Here is a 15,784-nt window from a genome sequence, read left to right as displayed (position 1 = left end):
TAATTAAACATTATAGGCCTCTTTGGTTTTGACTTGCAAATTCGGAGCTATAAACTATTTAACAACTTCTAAGGTCAGAGAATAATTTCAGCTTGAAAAATATCAAGAATCTCAGACTGTACTTTTAATGCCCCTGTTATATTTGTTCTTCTATCCTCAGGCTAGGCTCCAAACCTTAGAAATTCTCTCCACCATATTTCACCTTCAGTATATATAAATTTGAGTGAATTTATCTCATCTTGAGGTTTTCCAGATTTGCTAAGGTTCCTAGCCTGCTGGAAAGTGACCTTACTTCACTACCTGTGAGGCTGGGACCTTGTAAAACCAGCCCAGTTTTCTTGGGAGATCTTTGTGACACTGGTGCCACATAAAGTCAGTACTTGTTCTTTAATCTTTGTTTGAATAAAAGAAAGTCATTCTCATATAATGGCCTTGTTTTACACAATTGGTTTATCCAATTACATCCTGATAAGAAGAAAAACAAATTGCTGTTGAACCCGCATAATAACTATATTGTTGTAAAGAGTAAAAACATTTCATAAAAGTATTTGTTTTTGAATTCTGAGGGATCAGTGAGAACCAGATACTATTGAAAAGTATTTCAGTTTACAAAAGGAGAGGCTACTAAGTTGAGGGTCTCAGAAAGGGCTTATGCACATAGCTATTAGAAAATAGAACATTAAAATAATACCAGCAGTATTCCTAGTAAATAACCATAATTAAATTTTCCTCAACAGTTCATTAAGTCCTGTGTAATTAATTCTTGTTCAGCTGAATCTTGGGTTAGAAGTCTGCTTTTATGAAGTACATCGTCTTCCAGACTGAAAAGAGACCTGGAAATCCTGACTTCATCTACCAATATGGTCTGAAAGTAGTGTGATTTCAGCTGCAAAGTCTTTATTCAAAATTTCACTTTTTGAAGTGTTAATAATTCAGAATATGTATATCTTACAGATACAGACTATATCAAAAGTATAGTAGTTTTCATGAGGCTCTGAGACTCTTTGTTGAAGATATACCAGCTTCTGGCCTATAGCTTCTAGCCCTGCCTGTGGCAGAGCCTTTAGGCAAGCATCAGAATACCTCAGAAACTACCTGTACATGACAAAGACTAAATGTTTATATTATTAGGGTAACCAAAAGAATGAAAGATGGTAAAATTCTTTATTGGGATACAATACATAATTGTTTCATAAGAGTTTGGTCAATGTTTCCCCTGAATGCTTCTATATTTAGGTTATATTGGATATGATATTTTTTTTCTACACTGATCAGGAAGTAGGCAAAGAAAAGGAGTTCTGGAGAATTCTACAGGCAGGTTTCCCAACCCCTTGTATACTTCCTCTTATTCCAAATTTGAAGGATTAGGCCATTTTTTTCTTTTTTGCCAAGTGCTTGATTTATCCCCTGTTCTACCACTTGAAAAGGGTTTCCCTTTTTCTTCTTTGACAGGATTGGACTGTCTAGTATGCTTTGTACCGTGTATGTTTACAGTAAACTTAATCTTTAAACTGGAAAAACAGCTATCTCACAAGTGTACTAGTATCCTGTTACCTTTCCCATGACTTTTTAAAATGTACTTTTCATTTTTACAAATCGAACTTCTGGAAATTTCTTTACAAAAATTAGTCATTTTTTTTTCTTTCCTTCTTCTTTTTTTTCCTGTTCTTGTGACCTCATTCTGTCTTAAAGGAAAGTCCCCAATTAGTTAAAATGCTATGTTCCCTAATATTTTAGGACCTTAACAGCTTTAAAAATATTTATTCAGTTTGTTATGGAATCACTGCTGGTTTTAGAGCTGCTATTGCTTTGATTTGTTTTAAAGTGCTGCAGTTTCTAAGAGTAGGTATAAAAGCAAAAATTGATGATTTAAAGATATTTGAAGAAGCACATAACATGTGCAACTATTCCCATTTGTCAAAAGACCTCTGTAGGAAATGTTGCCCTTTTCTTCATAGAGCCATTTAATTGGAATTTAAATGACAACTATAGAAGATATGTGTTGATGTTACAACTCTGTGAATTTGCTTTGTCATCCTCTGAGCTTCACTTTTCTCATTTGTATAGTAGGCATGATTGAAAAAAAAAACCACTTTGTAAATTGCCAGTGCTGTCTAGATAGCACTCTACTCATATGTCTCTCCACATATTCCCTGGCCCATGGTAGTCAAAGGATTCTCATTCCTTTCTTGCAAAAGCCAGCTCCCAAATCACAGGGATGGAAGGCAGGTAAATGGTACTAATTTTGCCTTTGTATCTTTTCAGGTGGATACCAGCAATACTGGAAGGGTGTTGGCTTCTGATGCTGCTGCTTTCCTGAAAAAATCAGGGCTTCCAGACTTGATACTTGGAAAGGTAGTATTTGTTCATTAAAACGAGATTACGAGATTGTAAGCAATATGTACTAAAGATGAACTGGATGAAAATTTAGAAAGATACCATCAAGAAATTTAGAAGTTAGAACTGAGTCATAGAAGCCATTTTAATAATAGGATGAAGGGAATTTGTAGCATAGTGATTTACCCTTTTGAAAAGTAAAGTGTTTTTCAGATTTTTAGAAACAAGCTACTTTGTAGTAGGATGAAATAAGGAAGTAATAAGTACATTTGGTGGGGAGAAACAGTGAAGACTGGGAATCTTGCCACACACTCAAAGACTTGGCTCTGTCCCTACTTCCTCTGTTTTAACTGTCTCTGTTTAATGTGTGGTGAATAGAGTGGGGGATGAGAGGCTTTAAAAAGAGCACAAAGAGGTGGAAAGCCCCTCTCCTGTCTACTCCTTATATGTGATATTGATACATATTCAAAATTCTGAAAAATAACCACTATTAATAATTTAATTGTTCACAAATAAACATTGTCATCTCAACTTGCATATAGAAAAGAATATCTTAAAGATCTAAAATCAAGAATACTATGTATGTTCTAGTAGAAAGAGCACTGGACTCAGAGTTAGAACTTGGACTAGTGAAAAAGGCATTTGACTGGAAGTTAGAACTTGGGCTTCAGTTCTTTCTCTGGTGCTTCGAATGTTCTTGAGCCAAGTCACTTACCCTCATTGGGCCTTGCTATCTTTGTGAAGGGTTGCACTGAATCAGGGGTGCCCAATCTTTTGGCTTCCCTGGGCCACATTGAAAGAAGAAGAATTGTCTTGGGCCACACATAAAATACATTAACACTAACGATAGCTGATGAGCTATAAAACAAAAAAAAAAATACAAAAAACCTCATAATTTCTTAAAGAAAGTTTATGAATTTGTGTTGAAACACATTGAAAGTTGTCCTGGGCTGGCCTGTGGGCTGCAAGTTGGCCAAGCTGGCATAAATGATCTTTAAGATTTCTTTCCACTCTTAATTCTATGATTCTTAGATCTGATTACCAAAGAGCATGAGGTTGTAAATTGCAGAGATTTAATTTATCATTCAGATGGCTTTTGGGTAAAATATACATTGATATTTTTTCCCCCTAAATTTCAGATTTGGGATTTAGCCGACACAGATGGCAAAGGTATCCTGAACAAACAAGTAAGTTTCAGATATCCATATGAATTTTTTTTTTTTGAATGATTCAAAATAAAAAATAGCCAGCAGGGTTTTTCTTTCTTTTCTTTCTTTCTTTCCTTCCTTCCTTCCTTCCTTCCTTCTTTCTTTCTTTCTTCTCTCTTTCCTCTCTCTCTCTCTCTCTCTCTTTCTTAGCTAAGAATTGGTTTTTACCAACATTAGGGTTTTGCCATGGGCAAGTGTTTAGCAATGAAAATATTTCCAATCACTGGTTGTTAATATAAGTCTTAACAGTTAGTGTTAGTTTGGTGACATTGTTCTCCTGCAGTTTATTTTTCTGTCTTTCAGCGAGACTTTGCTCTTTAATTTTCCTAGTTACATAGCGTTATAAATAAAAGTGAATTTTATTAAGTGAGTGTTAAGATGGCATTGCCTAGTAGATTTAAAAGAAAGCTAGTGGTTAATCACATGTGAGATGTGAGTATTCTGGTCTAGGTCTTACCCCTGATACATAAAACAAAAAATGCTTTACAAGCCAGAAGTAGAATCTTGACCAGAATACATACAAGTGGTTATGGCCAAAGTTGTTGAACACCATCAGTGTACTCTGAAGTTCTGATTGTTGGGGATAGATTTCAGAGTTGTATAAGGATTGAATTCCAAGTTTGCTGAGTGCCACTACTCAAAGTTAGCCCTCCTCCCTACCCCCTGGCATAGCTGAAGCAGGATCAAAACCAGATATTGGAGAAATTTGATGACAGGGTCAGAATACCCAGTCTTTTAATTAAGATTTCAGGGCCAGATTGTAGCCTTCATTCAAGTCTCTGGGGAGAAGGGCTACTTTAGTATACTGGAGGCATAGGAAAACAAAATTTGTATGGGCCCACCTAGGTGCCATGTACTCAGTCAGAAAATATTTGTTGAGTATCTATGACGAGCCAGGCTTTCAAAATATAAACGTGAGCATGATACTTGTGGTCACTGTCTTAAGGTTTTATAGTGTAATAAATTCTTCACTGATAACTCTTGGATTTAGATACTGAGTTTGAGTTGCCTTATTATTTCCACATGGCTTGATTTATGAGTCTGAAGTTAAACTTTGAATTTCCATTGGAGGCATACTTTTTTTTTTTCTTCCTGGAGTGCAGTGGTGTGATGTTGGCTCACTGCAACCTCTGCCTCCAGGGTTCAAGCGATTCTGCCATCTTAGCCTCCTGAGTAGCTGGGATTACAGGCGTATGCCACCACACCCAGCTAATTTTTTTGTATTTTTAGTAGATGGGGTTTCACTATCTTGGCCAGGCTGGTCTTGAACTCCTGACCTCGAGTGATCCACCCCCCTCAGCCTCCCAAAGTTCTGGGATTACAGGCATGAGCCATCGCAACCCGCCCAGATTTTTTAATTAACATATGAATGAAAGAAAAGAAACCAATACTTAGTGAATTTCCATGTAACAAAAATGACACTAGGCACTCTTCTCCAGTAGCATGGTTTTTATTTTGTTTCTCATAATACATTGCCAGGTAGGTATTAGCTCCCTTTTATGGAAGGGTTTTAACTGACCCATGGCCTCACTAAGTAACAGAACTAGAATTTAATGCAGAATTATTTCACTTCATAACTCACCCATACTGTGGTAATAGACTTGATTACTTAAGAGCAATTGAATCTCGAGTGAGAAAAGAAAGAGGGTCATGTTAGAATACTTAGAATACCAGAAGTTGGAGAAGACTTTGACTCCGACAGAAGAGACTTGAAAGTTCAGAGGGAGAATTAGGAGGGTTTTGTGAAGCTGTTTTGGTGGAGGAGAGCTTCCGGGAGGATACTTTCCCAGGCTGCAAAGAGAATAAGCAGGATGAGGTTTTGTTTTTGTTTTTTTTTAAGGCTATTATATTTGGTAGCTAGGAGATGATTTGTGACATAGGCAGTAGTTTCTCTAGCTGATCACGGGAGTTGGAGTCAGATTGCACAGAAGGTTGTGGAATGAACGAGAAGAAAAGGGGATATCTTGAAGTAGTGTGTTTTTGGTTTTTTTTTTCCCAAGAAATGAGTGAAGGCAAGGGATTGTATAAAGCAGACAACCTGCAAGGTGATAAGAATGGGTTACGAATTGGGTATGAAGGGTATAGGGGAGAATATGGGATTTGAGAAAAGTAGTGAAGGGTTAATTACGTCAGCAACTATACTAAGGTATTGACAGGTTGGACAAATTGTAACTGGAGTGAAGGCTTTTGTTATCCTGTCTATTCTCAGACACTAACTCAAAACAGCTGAAAACCAGTTGTTTCAGCTTCTTTGCATTTATTTATTAGGTTTTGGACTAAGACTTTAAATGCTAAAAATCCAAGGACTTTTGGGAGAGGTTTATATGTATTTTGAAGTTAAGCAGTTACATAATCTTTTTAGATGTTACAAAGTTATTTTCTGTAGTTTTTCTGGAATAGCAGTGATTGAGTCATTTGAATTACTGTTGCAGTTTCAAAATTTATAATGTCACAATCTAGAGATGACTTTTCATGACATTTTAGGTATTATTTTCTTCTGGGCTTTTTTTCTCATTTAAATCATAAAATACATCTCTTAATATCATTAAATATTCTTTGATTTCTTTTTTTTTTTTTTTAGTTTGTTTTTTGAGATAGAGCCTCTCTCTGTCACTCAGGCTAGAGTGCAGTGGTGCTGTCTCAGCTCACTGCAACCTCCGCCTTCCAGGTTCAAGTGCTTCTCCTGCCTCAGCCTCCCAAGTAGCTGGGATTACAGGTCCATGACACCACAACTGGCTAATTTTTGTGTTTTTAGGAGAGACGGGGTTTCTCCATGTTGGCCAGGCTGGTCTCGAACTCCTGACCTCAAGTGATCCACCTGCCTCGGCCTCCCAAAGTCCTGGGATTACAGGTGTGAGCCACTGTGCCCAGCCCTAAGTATTATTTTAAACATGAATATTCTGTATGATTTTCATTATCTGTATGTATTTTCCCATTTATATTATTATTAGTGATTTATAAATATTAGGAACATCTTTGTACATAGGGTTTTTCTGCATTTTAAAGCAGATATTTTTGAATCAAATATGCTACTTGTTGCTACTTAAAAACTCTGTAGTAATTATGAATTGTTTTATATTTTTAGATTGTAACTATGTGTGCAGATAGGTAAGGAGGTAGAAGGAGAATGCTCTTAACATTCATATTTTTCTTTCTTAGGAATTCTTTGTTGCTTTGCGTCTTGTGGCATGTGCCCAGAATGGATTGGAAGTTTCACTAAGTAGTTTGAACCTAGCTGTTCCACCACCGAGATTTGTAAGAATACTTTTAGATTTAAATTCTGTTTAATTTTTAAAAAGTGACACCATGTTATTTGAAAATTAAAAGCAATATATTAAAAGGAATTCTACCTTTGATGCTTTCACTCAGCTACCTGGCTTTTTTTTTTTTTTTCCTTACTGGCTACTGCTGTTTTTAGTTAGTTTCTTGTGTATCCTTCCGAAGTTATTATATGTGTATGTAAAGAAATATAGGCTGAACGAGGTGGCTTATATAATCCCAACACTTTGGGAGGCAGAAGTGGGAGGATCACTTGAGCCCAGGAGTTCAAGACTAGCCTGGGAAACAAAGCAAGACCCCATCTCTACAAAAAATTCTAAAATTTAGCTGAGTGTGTTGGTGTGCATATCTGGTCCTAGCTACTTGGGAGGCTGAGATGGGAGAATCATTTGAGCCTGGGAGTTGAAGGCTACAGTAAGCCGTGATCACACTGCTGTTCTCTAGCTTGGTTGATGGTTCAAGACCCTGTCTTTAAAAAAAAAAAAAAAAAAAGAAAGAAATATAAGTATGTATTTTCTTTTTCTTATTTTACATTAATTGTAGCATACTGCATATTAATGGTCCCCACCCTTTTTGGCACCAGGGACTGGTTTCATGGAAGACCGTTTTTCCATGGACCTGGGAGGGATGGACAGTTTCAGAATGAAATTGTTCCACCTCATTGTTAGGCATTAGATTCTTATAAGTAGCATGCAACCTAGATTCTCACAAGTGCAGTTCACAATAGAGTTCGTGCTCCTATGAGAATCTAATGCTGCTGCTGATCTGACAGGAGTTGGAGCTCGGGCCGTAATGCTCACTTGCCAGCTGCTCACCTCCTGCTGTACAAGTTCAGTTCCTAATAGGCCGTGGACCGTTACCAGTCTGGGGCCTGCGGATTGGAGACCCCTGCTATACACACATAATGCTATACCTTTTATAAGTACCTTATTAAGTTTTAGAGGTATTTACATATCATTACATAAAAGCTTCTGCTTTGTTTTTTATAGCTGTGTAGTATTTCTTTGCCTGTGTTTATAATTAACTTTCTATTGATAGGCTTTTTATTGTGAATCTTTTATTATAAAAAATGCTGCAGTGAATAATAACCTTGTTTATATGTTATTTTGCATGTGCTAGAATATATTTGTGTGTCAATTCCCAAAAGTAGAAATGCTGTTCAAAAGTATTTGCCTTTGTAATTTCTATGTATATTGTCAACTTGCTTTCCATAGTGGTTGTACTAGTTCACCCTCCCTCCAGCAATTGTTTGAGTGCCTGTTTCTGTACACTTTTGCTTAGCATACTTAAACTTTTAGATCTTTGTAAGTTTGATAGGTGACAGATAGTATGTAATTTTATTTATCCTTTTGGTTTTATGGAGTAAGGTTGAATAGCTTTTCTTATGCTTATAAGAATAGCTTTCTTATAAGCTTTTATGTTTACATTGCCTTTATGTGAATGTCTGTTTATAGCTTTTGCCCATTTTTGTTGGATTGTTGCTCTTTTACTTATTGAATTCTAGGGCCTCTTTAATTATTAGGAAATTAACTCTTTGTCTATATGAGTTGCAAGTCTTTTTTTCCTATTTTGTCATTTGTCTTATTTTTTTGAAGAGATGGGATCTTGCTATGTTGCCCAGGGTAGCTTTGAATTCCTGGGCATAAATGATGCTTCTGCCTTAGCCTCCCAAATAGCTGGGACAATGGGCATGTAGTACTGAGCCTGGCTTATTATTGTCTTTTGTGTAAATAAATTGTCAGGTTAAAAAAAATTTTTTTTTTGCATTTAAGTTAGTATTGATCTAAGATTTGAGTATAGATTCAATTTTTTTTTTTTGAGACAGAGTTTTGCTTTTGTCATGCAGGCTGGAGTGTAATGGTGCAATCTTGGCTTACTGCAACCTACACTTCTGGGTTCAAGGCCTTAGCATCCTGAGTAGCTGGGATTACAGGCACCTGCCACCACGCCTGGAAATTTTTTTTTTTTTTCCAGTAAGAGATGGCATTTCAACATGTTGGTCAGGCTGGTCTTGAACTCCTGACTTAGGTGATCTGCCCACCTTGGCCTCCCAAAGTTCTGGGAATACAGACGTGAGCCACCACCCCGGGCCTAGATTCAAATGTATATTTTTTCAAGATGACTGCCCTACAGAAAGTATAGCCAATACAGTTTATTAAATAATCAATTTTTCTCTTCCTGTCTCTTCATTCCCTTTGAAATGCCACCTTGATTGTGTGCTAAATTCTCCTATGTATTTTGGTTCCTTACTGGATATTTTTTGCTCTTACCTATTGATCTATTTATCCATACCATATGCTGATGTTAACAGTTTTAATTTTCATATTTGGTGACATGTTTTTTAATTCTAATATGAGCAGTTTTCCCCACCTCACTCCTTTTTCCCCCAGATATTTTATGGCTCCTCTTGCTTGTTTTTTGTTTTTGTTTTTGTTTTTTATTTTAAGAGATGGTCTCATTCTGTTGCCCAGGCTGAAGTACAGTGCTGTGATCATAGCTCACTGTAACCTTGAAGTCCTAGGCCCAAGTAATCCTCCCCAGTAACTAGTTGCTTGTTTCTAAACTCCACATTTTAGAAATTTTTGGTCTGCATACTAAGAATTTAATTTCTTAAGTTTAGAGAATTTCTGCACTTTTATGTTTAGGCATGTAGTCAGACGGTTAATTTAGGGATTTGTTGCCTACCTGTATTATAGCCATGCATTGCTTAACAACAGGGATACATTCTGAGAAGGGCATCATTAGGCATCATTGTGCAAACATCAGAGTGTATTTTACACAAACCTAGATAGTATAGCCTATAGCATACCTGGGCTACATTGTATATAGCCTGCTGCTCCTAGCCTACAAACTTAAACAACACTGAATACTTCACTGTACTGAATGCTGTAAGCAATTGTAACATGATGATATTTGTGTATTTAAACAGAAAAGGGGCCAGGCATGGTGGCTCACGCCTGTAATCTCAGCACTTTGGGAGGCCGAGGTGGGCAGATCACCTGAGGTCAGAAGTTCAAGACCAGCCTGGCCAACATGGTGAAACGCCCTCTCAACTAAAAATACAAAAATTAGCTGGGCATGGTGGTGCACACCTGTAATCCCAGCTACTCGGGAGGCTGAGGCAGTAGAATCACTTGAACCTGGGAGATGGAGGTTGCAGTGAGCCAAAATTGTGCCACTGCACTCCAGCCTAGGTGACAGAGCAGGACTCCATCTCAAGAAAAAACAAATAAACTAACAAAAACCAGAAAAGGTGCAGTAAAAATATGATATTATAATCATTTTGTTTCATTGGTACTTAGATGAAGGTCTGGTAAATGTAAAATAGTGTCCTCTGTGCATTGAGATCCAGCATTTTGTATGAATATATTTAAATCCAAAAATCATTTTTTCTTCATTGCTTCTTGATGTGAGGATTTCAACTTTTCTTGTGCTTTACTTTCCTTTGTAGCATGATACCAGTAGTCCTTTGCTAATCAGTGGAACCTTTGCAGCTGAGCTCCCATGGGCTGTAAAAGTAAGTAAACTTTGTAACTATTCTCTCACCCCTTCATTGCTTCCTATCCACATATATTCTTTCTACCTCTGAAATATATTGCTATCTGCATTAGACTTTCATATATATGTTTAAGGAAAGGCAGGGGAGATGCTGTTACTGGTGTTACTGAGGGATCTTTCAGCTCTGTCAGTTGTTTTGTGACGGTATTGGTCTAATCTTACATCTGTTATAATGTAAAGAAAAATGATGATGTATTAACAAATATTTGATTAAAAGACAGTTTACCCCACTGGTATTATTTCTTACTTGAAAATTTAGGTTAACTATGTATTTTCTATATGACTCTAAAACAATTCTTTATGAAATCTTTGTAGAAATAGATATTTTGTGTTATAGCTTTTCAGAGGCAAATCATATCTTACTAGATTTTTAGAACTTATAATTTAAAAACACTTAGACTATAGCAGATAAAATGAGCTTTTATAAATGTGTACAGTTTTTTTGAAAACCATTTTTATTTGTGTGTCTTTGTATGCTGTGGACCATGCACTAATTTTTAAAAGTCTGGGAATATGGCCTTGACTGGACAAATAATGAACAATAGTTTTTAATGTTATACAAATAACTTTAAAAATTTTAGGAGATATTTTGTTATTTACAAGAAAAATACTGCTTTGGGAAAAATGGAGAAGTCTTGATGTTTCTAGTAATTATTTTATTTTTAAAAACTTATTTGTGGCTCATGCCTGTAATCCCAGCACTTTGGAGGCCAAGGCAGGTGGATCAGGAGTTCAAGACCAGCCTGATTAACATAGTGAAACCCCATGTCTATTAAAAATACACAAAAATTAGCCAGGTGTGGTGGCAGGAACCTATAATCTCAGTTACTTGGGAGGCTAAGGCAGAAGAATCACTTGAACCTGGGAGGTGGAGGCTGCAATGAGCTGAGGTCCCACCGCTGCACTCCCGCCTGGGTGACAGTGCAAGACTCCCTCTCAAAAAAAAAATTATTTGTTTGAACTGTACCTCACACCATCTTTAGAGAGTCATAGAATGTCACTAATTAGCTATGTGTTCTTATAAAAGTTACATTTTTGCTGTGGGTCTATTTAAGTGAGAGGGTTGGACTAGATGTATTTTCTACCTCTGCAGTATTTTGATTCTAACCCAACAGTCGGAAAATAAAGATGGTGTTCCAGCTACAAAAAGAATGGGCAACACTAGACTCTTGAGTAAAGTCACTTTGAAATTATTATTTCCTATCTGTTTTTTTCTTGTATATCTTTACAACAAATTTTTTGATGAAAGTGAAAAATATTTTTTAAATGATAGTTTAAAAACATATGTAGTCTATTCTTTAAGGACTTGATTTTTATAGGTGCAGTTAAATTATTTTCTCTATTATTTAACTTGTGATTTTTGTTTATGTTGTAGCCTGAAGATAAGGTCAAATATGATGCAATTTTTGATAGTTTAAGCCCAGTGAATGGATTTCTGTCTGGTGACAAAGTGAAACCAGTGTTGCTCAACTCTAAGTTACCTGTGGATATCCTCGGAAGAGTAAGCTATTATTTACTTGTAAATGTAATTTTTATGTATTTTAATTTTATATCTGTAATACCAGGAGCATATATAGCTCTGTTAAAAAATGCAAATCTTATTTTAAAGTTGTATCATTACAGGATTTTTTGTTTTCTGACTTAATGTATAAAATTATTGCCGGCCGGGCGCGGTGGCTCACGCCTGTAATCCCAGCACTTTGGGAGGCCGAGGCGGGTGGATCACGAGGTCAAGAGATCAAGACCATCCTGGTCCACATTGTGAAACCCCGTCTCTGCTAAAAATATAAAAAAATTAGCTGGGCATGGTGGCGCATGCCTGTAATCCCAGCTACTCAGGAGGCTGAGGCAGGAGAATTGCCTGAACCCAGGAGGTGGAGGTTGCGGTGAGCCGAGATTGCGCCATTGCATTCCAGCCTGGGTAACAAGAACAAAACTCCGTCTCAAAAAAAAAAAAAAAAAATGATTGCCAACTCATTTCTGTATTTGATTATTCCCTGTAAAATACGAGTGGTTTAAATTAGTTACATATGTAAGCCCCTTACGTAGGTCCTTTTTAGTTTGTGCTGTACACTCTTGACCTCCTATTTGCTTGAGTTGATTTCTAGAGACCGTCAGTATTTTATGTCTGCGACTTACTCTGTGGCTGTATCATGGTGTATTGTTGTAAGGAATAGTTTTATCTCTGAAATCATAAATTCTACTCTCAAACTTCCTGTCTTTATAGAGCTTTTTTCCAGAAAATTGCAAGACTTTAATTCTTTGACTAGTTTTATTAAGACCTTTAAATTTGGCTTCTTTACTTTGCCTCTTTTTTTCAACTTTTCTACTGTGATAAATATAGATAGCATGAAATTTAACATCTTAACCAATTTTAGGTGTACAGTTCAGTGGTATTAACTACATTTACATTGTTACACAACTATCCCCACTATTCATTGACATATTCTTTTCCTTCTGTGAAAGTAAAACTTTATTCCCCTATCTTTTGGTCTACAGTTTTGTGTCTATCCTTAGCTCCCTTTGCCGTGTTGTTACTCTCTCTGATGGAAAACGTGTGAAGTAAATTATCTGCCTTCTCTGTGGTGCATGTGGACTACTGAGCAGGTGTAGTAAGATTGGTGTCATTGTAAATTTATCATCACCAGCTTCAGCTGGGTGTCTCCATCCTGCCAGTCACTCTTGTGCTGTTTCCATAGTGATTTCTCCATAACCTACTTCATATTTCAAATCTTATCTACCCTCTTTAAACCTCTTGCCCTTTAATTCCCTGCTTCAGCAGATTACATAGGGTCAAATCCTGGCTGTACCACTTCTTAGCTGTGTGACCTTGGGCAAGTCGTTAGAAAACCATGTCTCAGTTTTCTAATCTTTAAAAGGGGCATAATTTCCAGCTTATAGAATTGTAGGGATCGAATGTGATAATGTATGTTAAGTCTTACTTAATTACCATGATTGCTACATACTCTTTGAATGCTAGCTGTTATGATGATGATGATGGTGATGACAATGACAACCACCATACTACCAGTACTAGTACTACTACTGGATCAATGTCATATAGATTTTAGATGCTCAATAAATACTGATTTAAATGCCATTTTTCAGTATTGTTTGTGACAAATTATTTCTCCCGTGTGATCTGTGTGAAATTTCTAAACTATAAATACACCATTGTTATTTTATTACTTAAACCTAACCTTTTAGTAGTTTTCCATTGCATTTAGAATAAAGTCCAAACTCCTTTCAAGGTAATTATAACCAGACACTTTCTTATCTACACTTTTAACATTCCTCTGTTGCCCAGGCTGGAGTGCAGTGGTATATCATAGTTCACTGCAGCCTTGATCTCCTGGGCTTAAGGGATTCTCTCACCTCAGCCTCCTGAGTAACTTGGATTATAGGTAGACACCACAATGCCCAGCTAATTTTTAATTTTTATCTTTTATAGAGATGGGATCTCGTTTCCCAGGCTGTTCTCAAACTCCTGGGCTCAAGTGATCCTCCTGCCTTGGCCTCCCAAAGTGCTGGGAGGCCATATGGGCATGAGCCATATGCTTCGCTAGTATACTTTCTTTTCCTGCCCTCAAGTACCACATGAACTGAAAGAACATTAATTTTTTTAAATTCTTCTCTTTTTCAGGTTTGGGAATTGAGTGATATTGACCATGATGGAATGCTTGACAGAGATGAGTTTGCAGTTGTAAGTAATCTAATGCACTTAAAATTTACTCTCTTAATGATTTTCTCATGTGCTAATTTCCTCTTTTAGTTCATCCTTAGAGGAAAACTATATCCCCATCAGATTATTGGATGAACTTTTTTTTTTTTTTGAGACAGGGTCTTACTCTGTCACCCAGGCTGGAGTACAGTGGCTCTATCCTGGCTCACTGCAATCTCTGCCTCCCAGGTTCAGGCAATTCTTGTGCCTTAGCCTCCCAAGTAGCTGAGATTACAAGTGTGTGCCACCACACCTGGCTAATCTTAGTATTTTTTGAAGAGATGGGGTTTTGCCGTGTTGGCCAGGCTGGTCTTGACCTCTTGACCTCAAGTGATCCACCTGCCTTAGCCTCTCAAAGTGCTGGGATTACAGGCATGAACCGCCATGCCCAGCTGCTTGAACATTCTTATCTAAAATTTATAGGCAGTCAATGAATATTTTCTAAACAAATTGATAACAGAAAATGTGTTTTGCTATCTTCATTTTCTTTGGCTTTAAGGTACATAGGAATATATACTTTGTATAATTACTATATTGTTATAAAGATAGTATCTTTTGTATCATAACCTGACCAGATATCTCAGGTATCTTAGTATCTGCTTCTATTATAGAATAATTTTGCTTCAAATGTATCCCCCAAATTATGAAGGCAGAAAAGTGTTGACGTCATATCTGAAGACGTGTCATCTTAGTAATTGAATAGTTAATTCCAAATTGGATTGTATTCACCTCTTCCTTAAAGGTTTGATAAAACTTTGCTGTGAATTCATCAGTGGTAAATTTCTATTTCCTCTTTTACTCTAAAATTTTCTCTATTTTTTTATTTGGGTAAGGAATTGTTCATTTCTTTTACTTTCAAACTTGTTGCAACGAATTTGCAGTATTCTCTTTCGTGGTTGTTCTCTTTACTCATTCCAAATCTTGGGAATACTCCAACTTGTTTTTTGCTTAATCTTATTTTGTCTAGTTTATTATCTGTTTGAAGAACCATCTTTTGAATTTACTTACCCTTTCTATTATGTTTTTACTTTTTATTTAATGATTTTTAACTTTTAATTCCCTGTTGTAGTTTCTTATTCTTTTTATTTTAAATTGCTTGAAGATAGGCTGGGCATGCTGGCTCACACCTGTAATCCCAGCACTTTGGGGGCCCAATGCAGGTGGATCATGAGTTTAGAAGTTCAAGACCAGCCTGGCCAAGATGGTGAAACCCTGTCTCTACTAAAAATACAAAAAATTAGCCGGGGACAGTGGCAGGTGCCTCTAATCTCAGCTACACAGGAGGCTGAGGCAGGAGAATTTCTTGAACCCAGGTGGCACAGATTGCAGTGAGCTGAGATTGTGTCACTGCGCTCCAGCCTGGGTGATAGAGTGAGACTGTCTCTACAGACAAAATGAGTATTACGTTTCTTCAGTTATCATTATCTTCTTTGAACACATGTTTAGTGGGATTCTGTAGATATTGGTTCAAAGTTTTTCTCCGTTATAAAACTTTTTAGATAATTTTTAGTTTTCTTTTATCATCTGGTTAGGAATATATTTCCTAATTTCAAAATGGCTAAGTTTGGTTGTTTTTTGTTACTTTGATATATATTTTTAACTTGATTGGATTATAACCAGAAAAATGTAGTCTGTAAAATGTCTAATTTTAAAAAATTAGCTAAGGCGTTATTTGTTGGCA

The 15,784-nt window shown here is 36.5% G+C and overlaps 1 protein-coding gene across 37 annotated transcripts in view; it reads left to right on the top strand.

Moving 5' to 3' along the window:
- The window catches only part of EPS15 (epidermal growth factor receptor pathway substrate 15), a 185,398-nt gene that overhangs the window by 46,934 nt on the left and 122,680 nt on the right, over positions 1 to 15,784 (top strand). For all 37 annotated transcript variants that reach the window (XR_013520058.1, XR_013520057.1, XR_013520055.1 and 34 more), the window contains 6 exons: positions 2,266 to 2,355; positions 3,477 to 3,524; positions 6,705 to 6,800; positions 10,276 to 10,341; positions 11,758 to 11,883; positions 14,026 to 14,085. Coding sequence is in view for 31 of the 37 variants with exons in the window: in XM_078331704.1 (XP_078187830.1) it covers positions 2,266 to 2,355; positions 3,477 to 3,524; positions 6,705 to 6,800; positions 10,276 to 10,341; positions 11,758 to 11,883; positions 14,026 to 14,085 (486 nt within the window). In the remaining 6 variants the exon portion in view is untranslated. The remainder of the gene's footprint in view (positions 1 to 2,265; positions 2,356 to 3,476; positions 3,525 to 6,704; positions 6,801 to 10,275; positions 10,342 to 11,757; positions 11,884 to 14,025; positions 14,086 to 15,784) is intronic.

Source organism: Callithrix jacchus, chromosome 7, assembly GCF_049354715.1.
Source record: "Callithrix jacchus isolate 240 chromosome 7, calJac240_pri, whole genome shotgun sequence".
Classification (NCBI taxonomy): Eukaryota; Metazoa; Chordata; class Mammalia; order Primates; family Cebidae; genus Callithrix; species Callithrix jacchus.
Note: the sequence above shows the minus strand (reverse complement) of the source record. Positions and strands in the feature narration are given on the sequence as shown.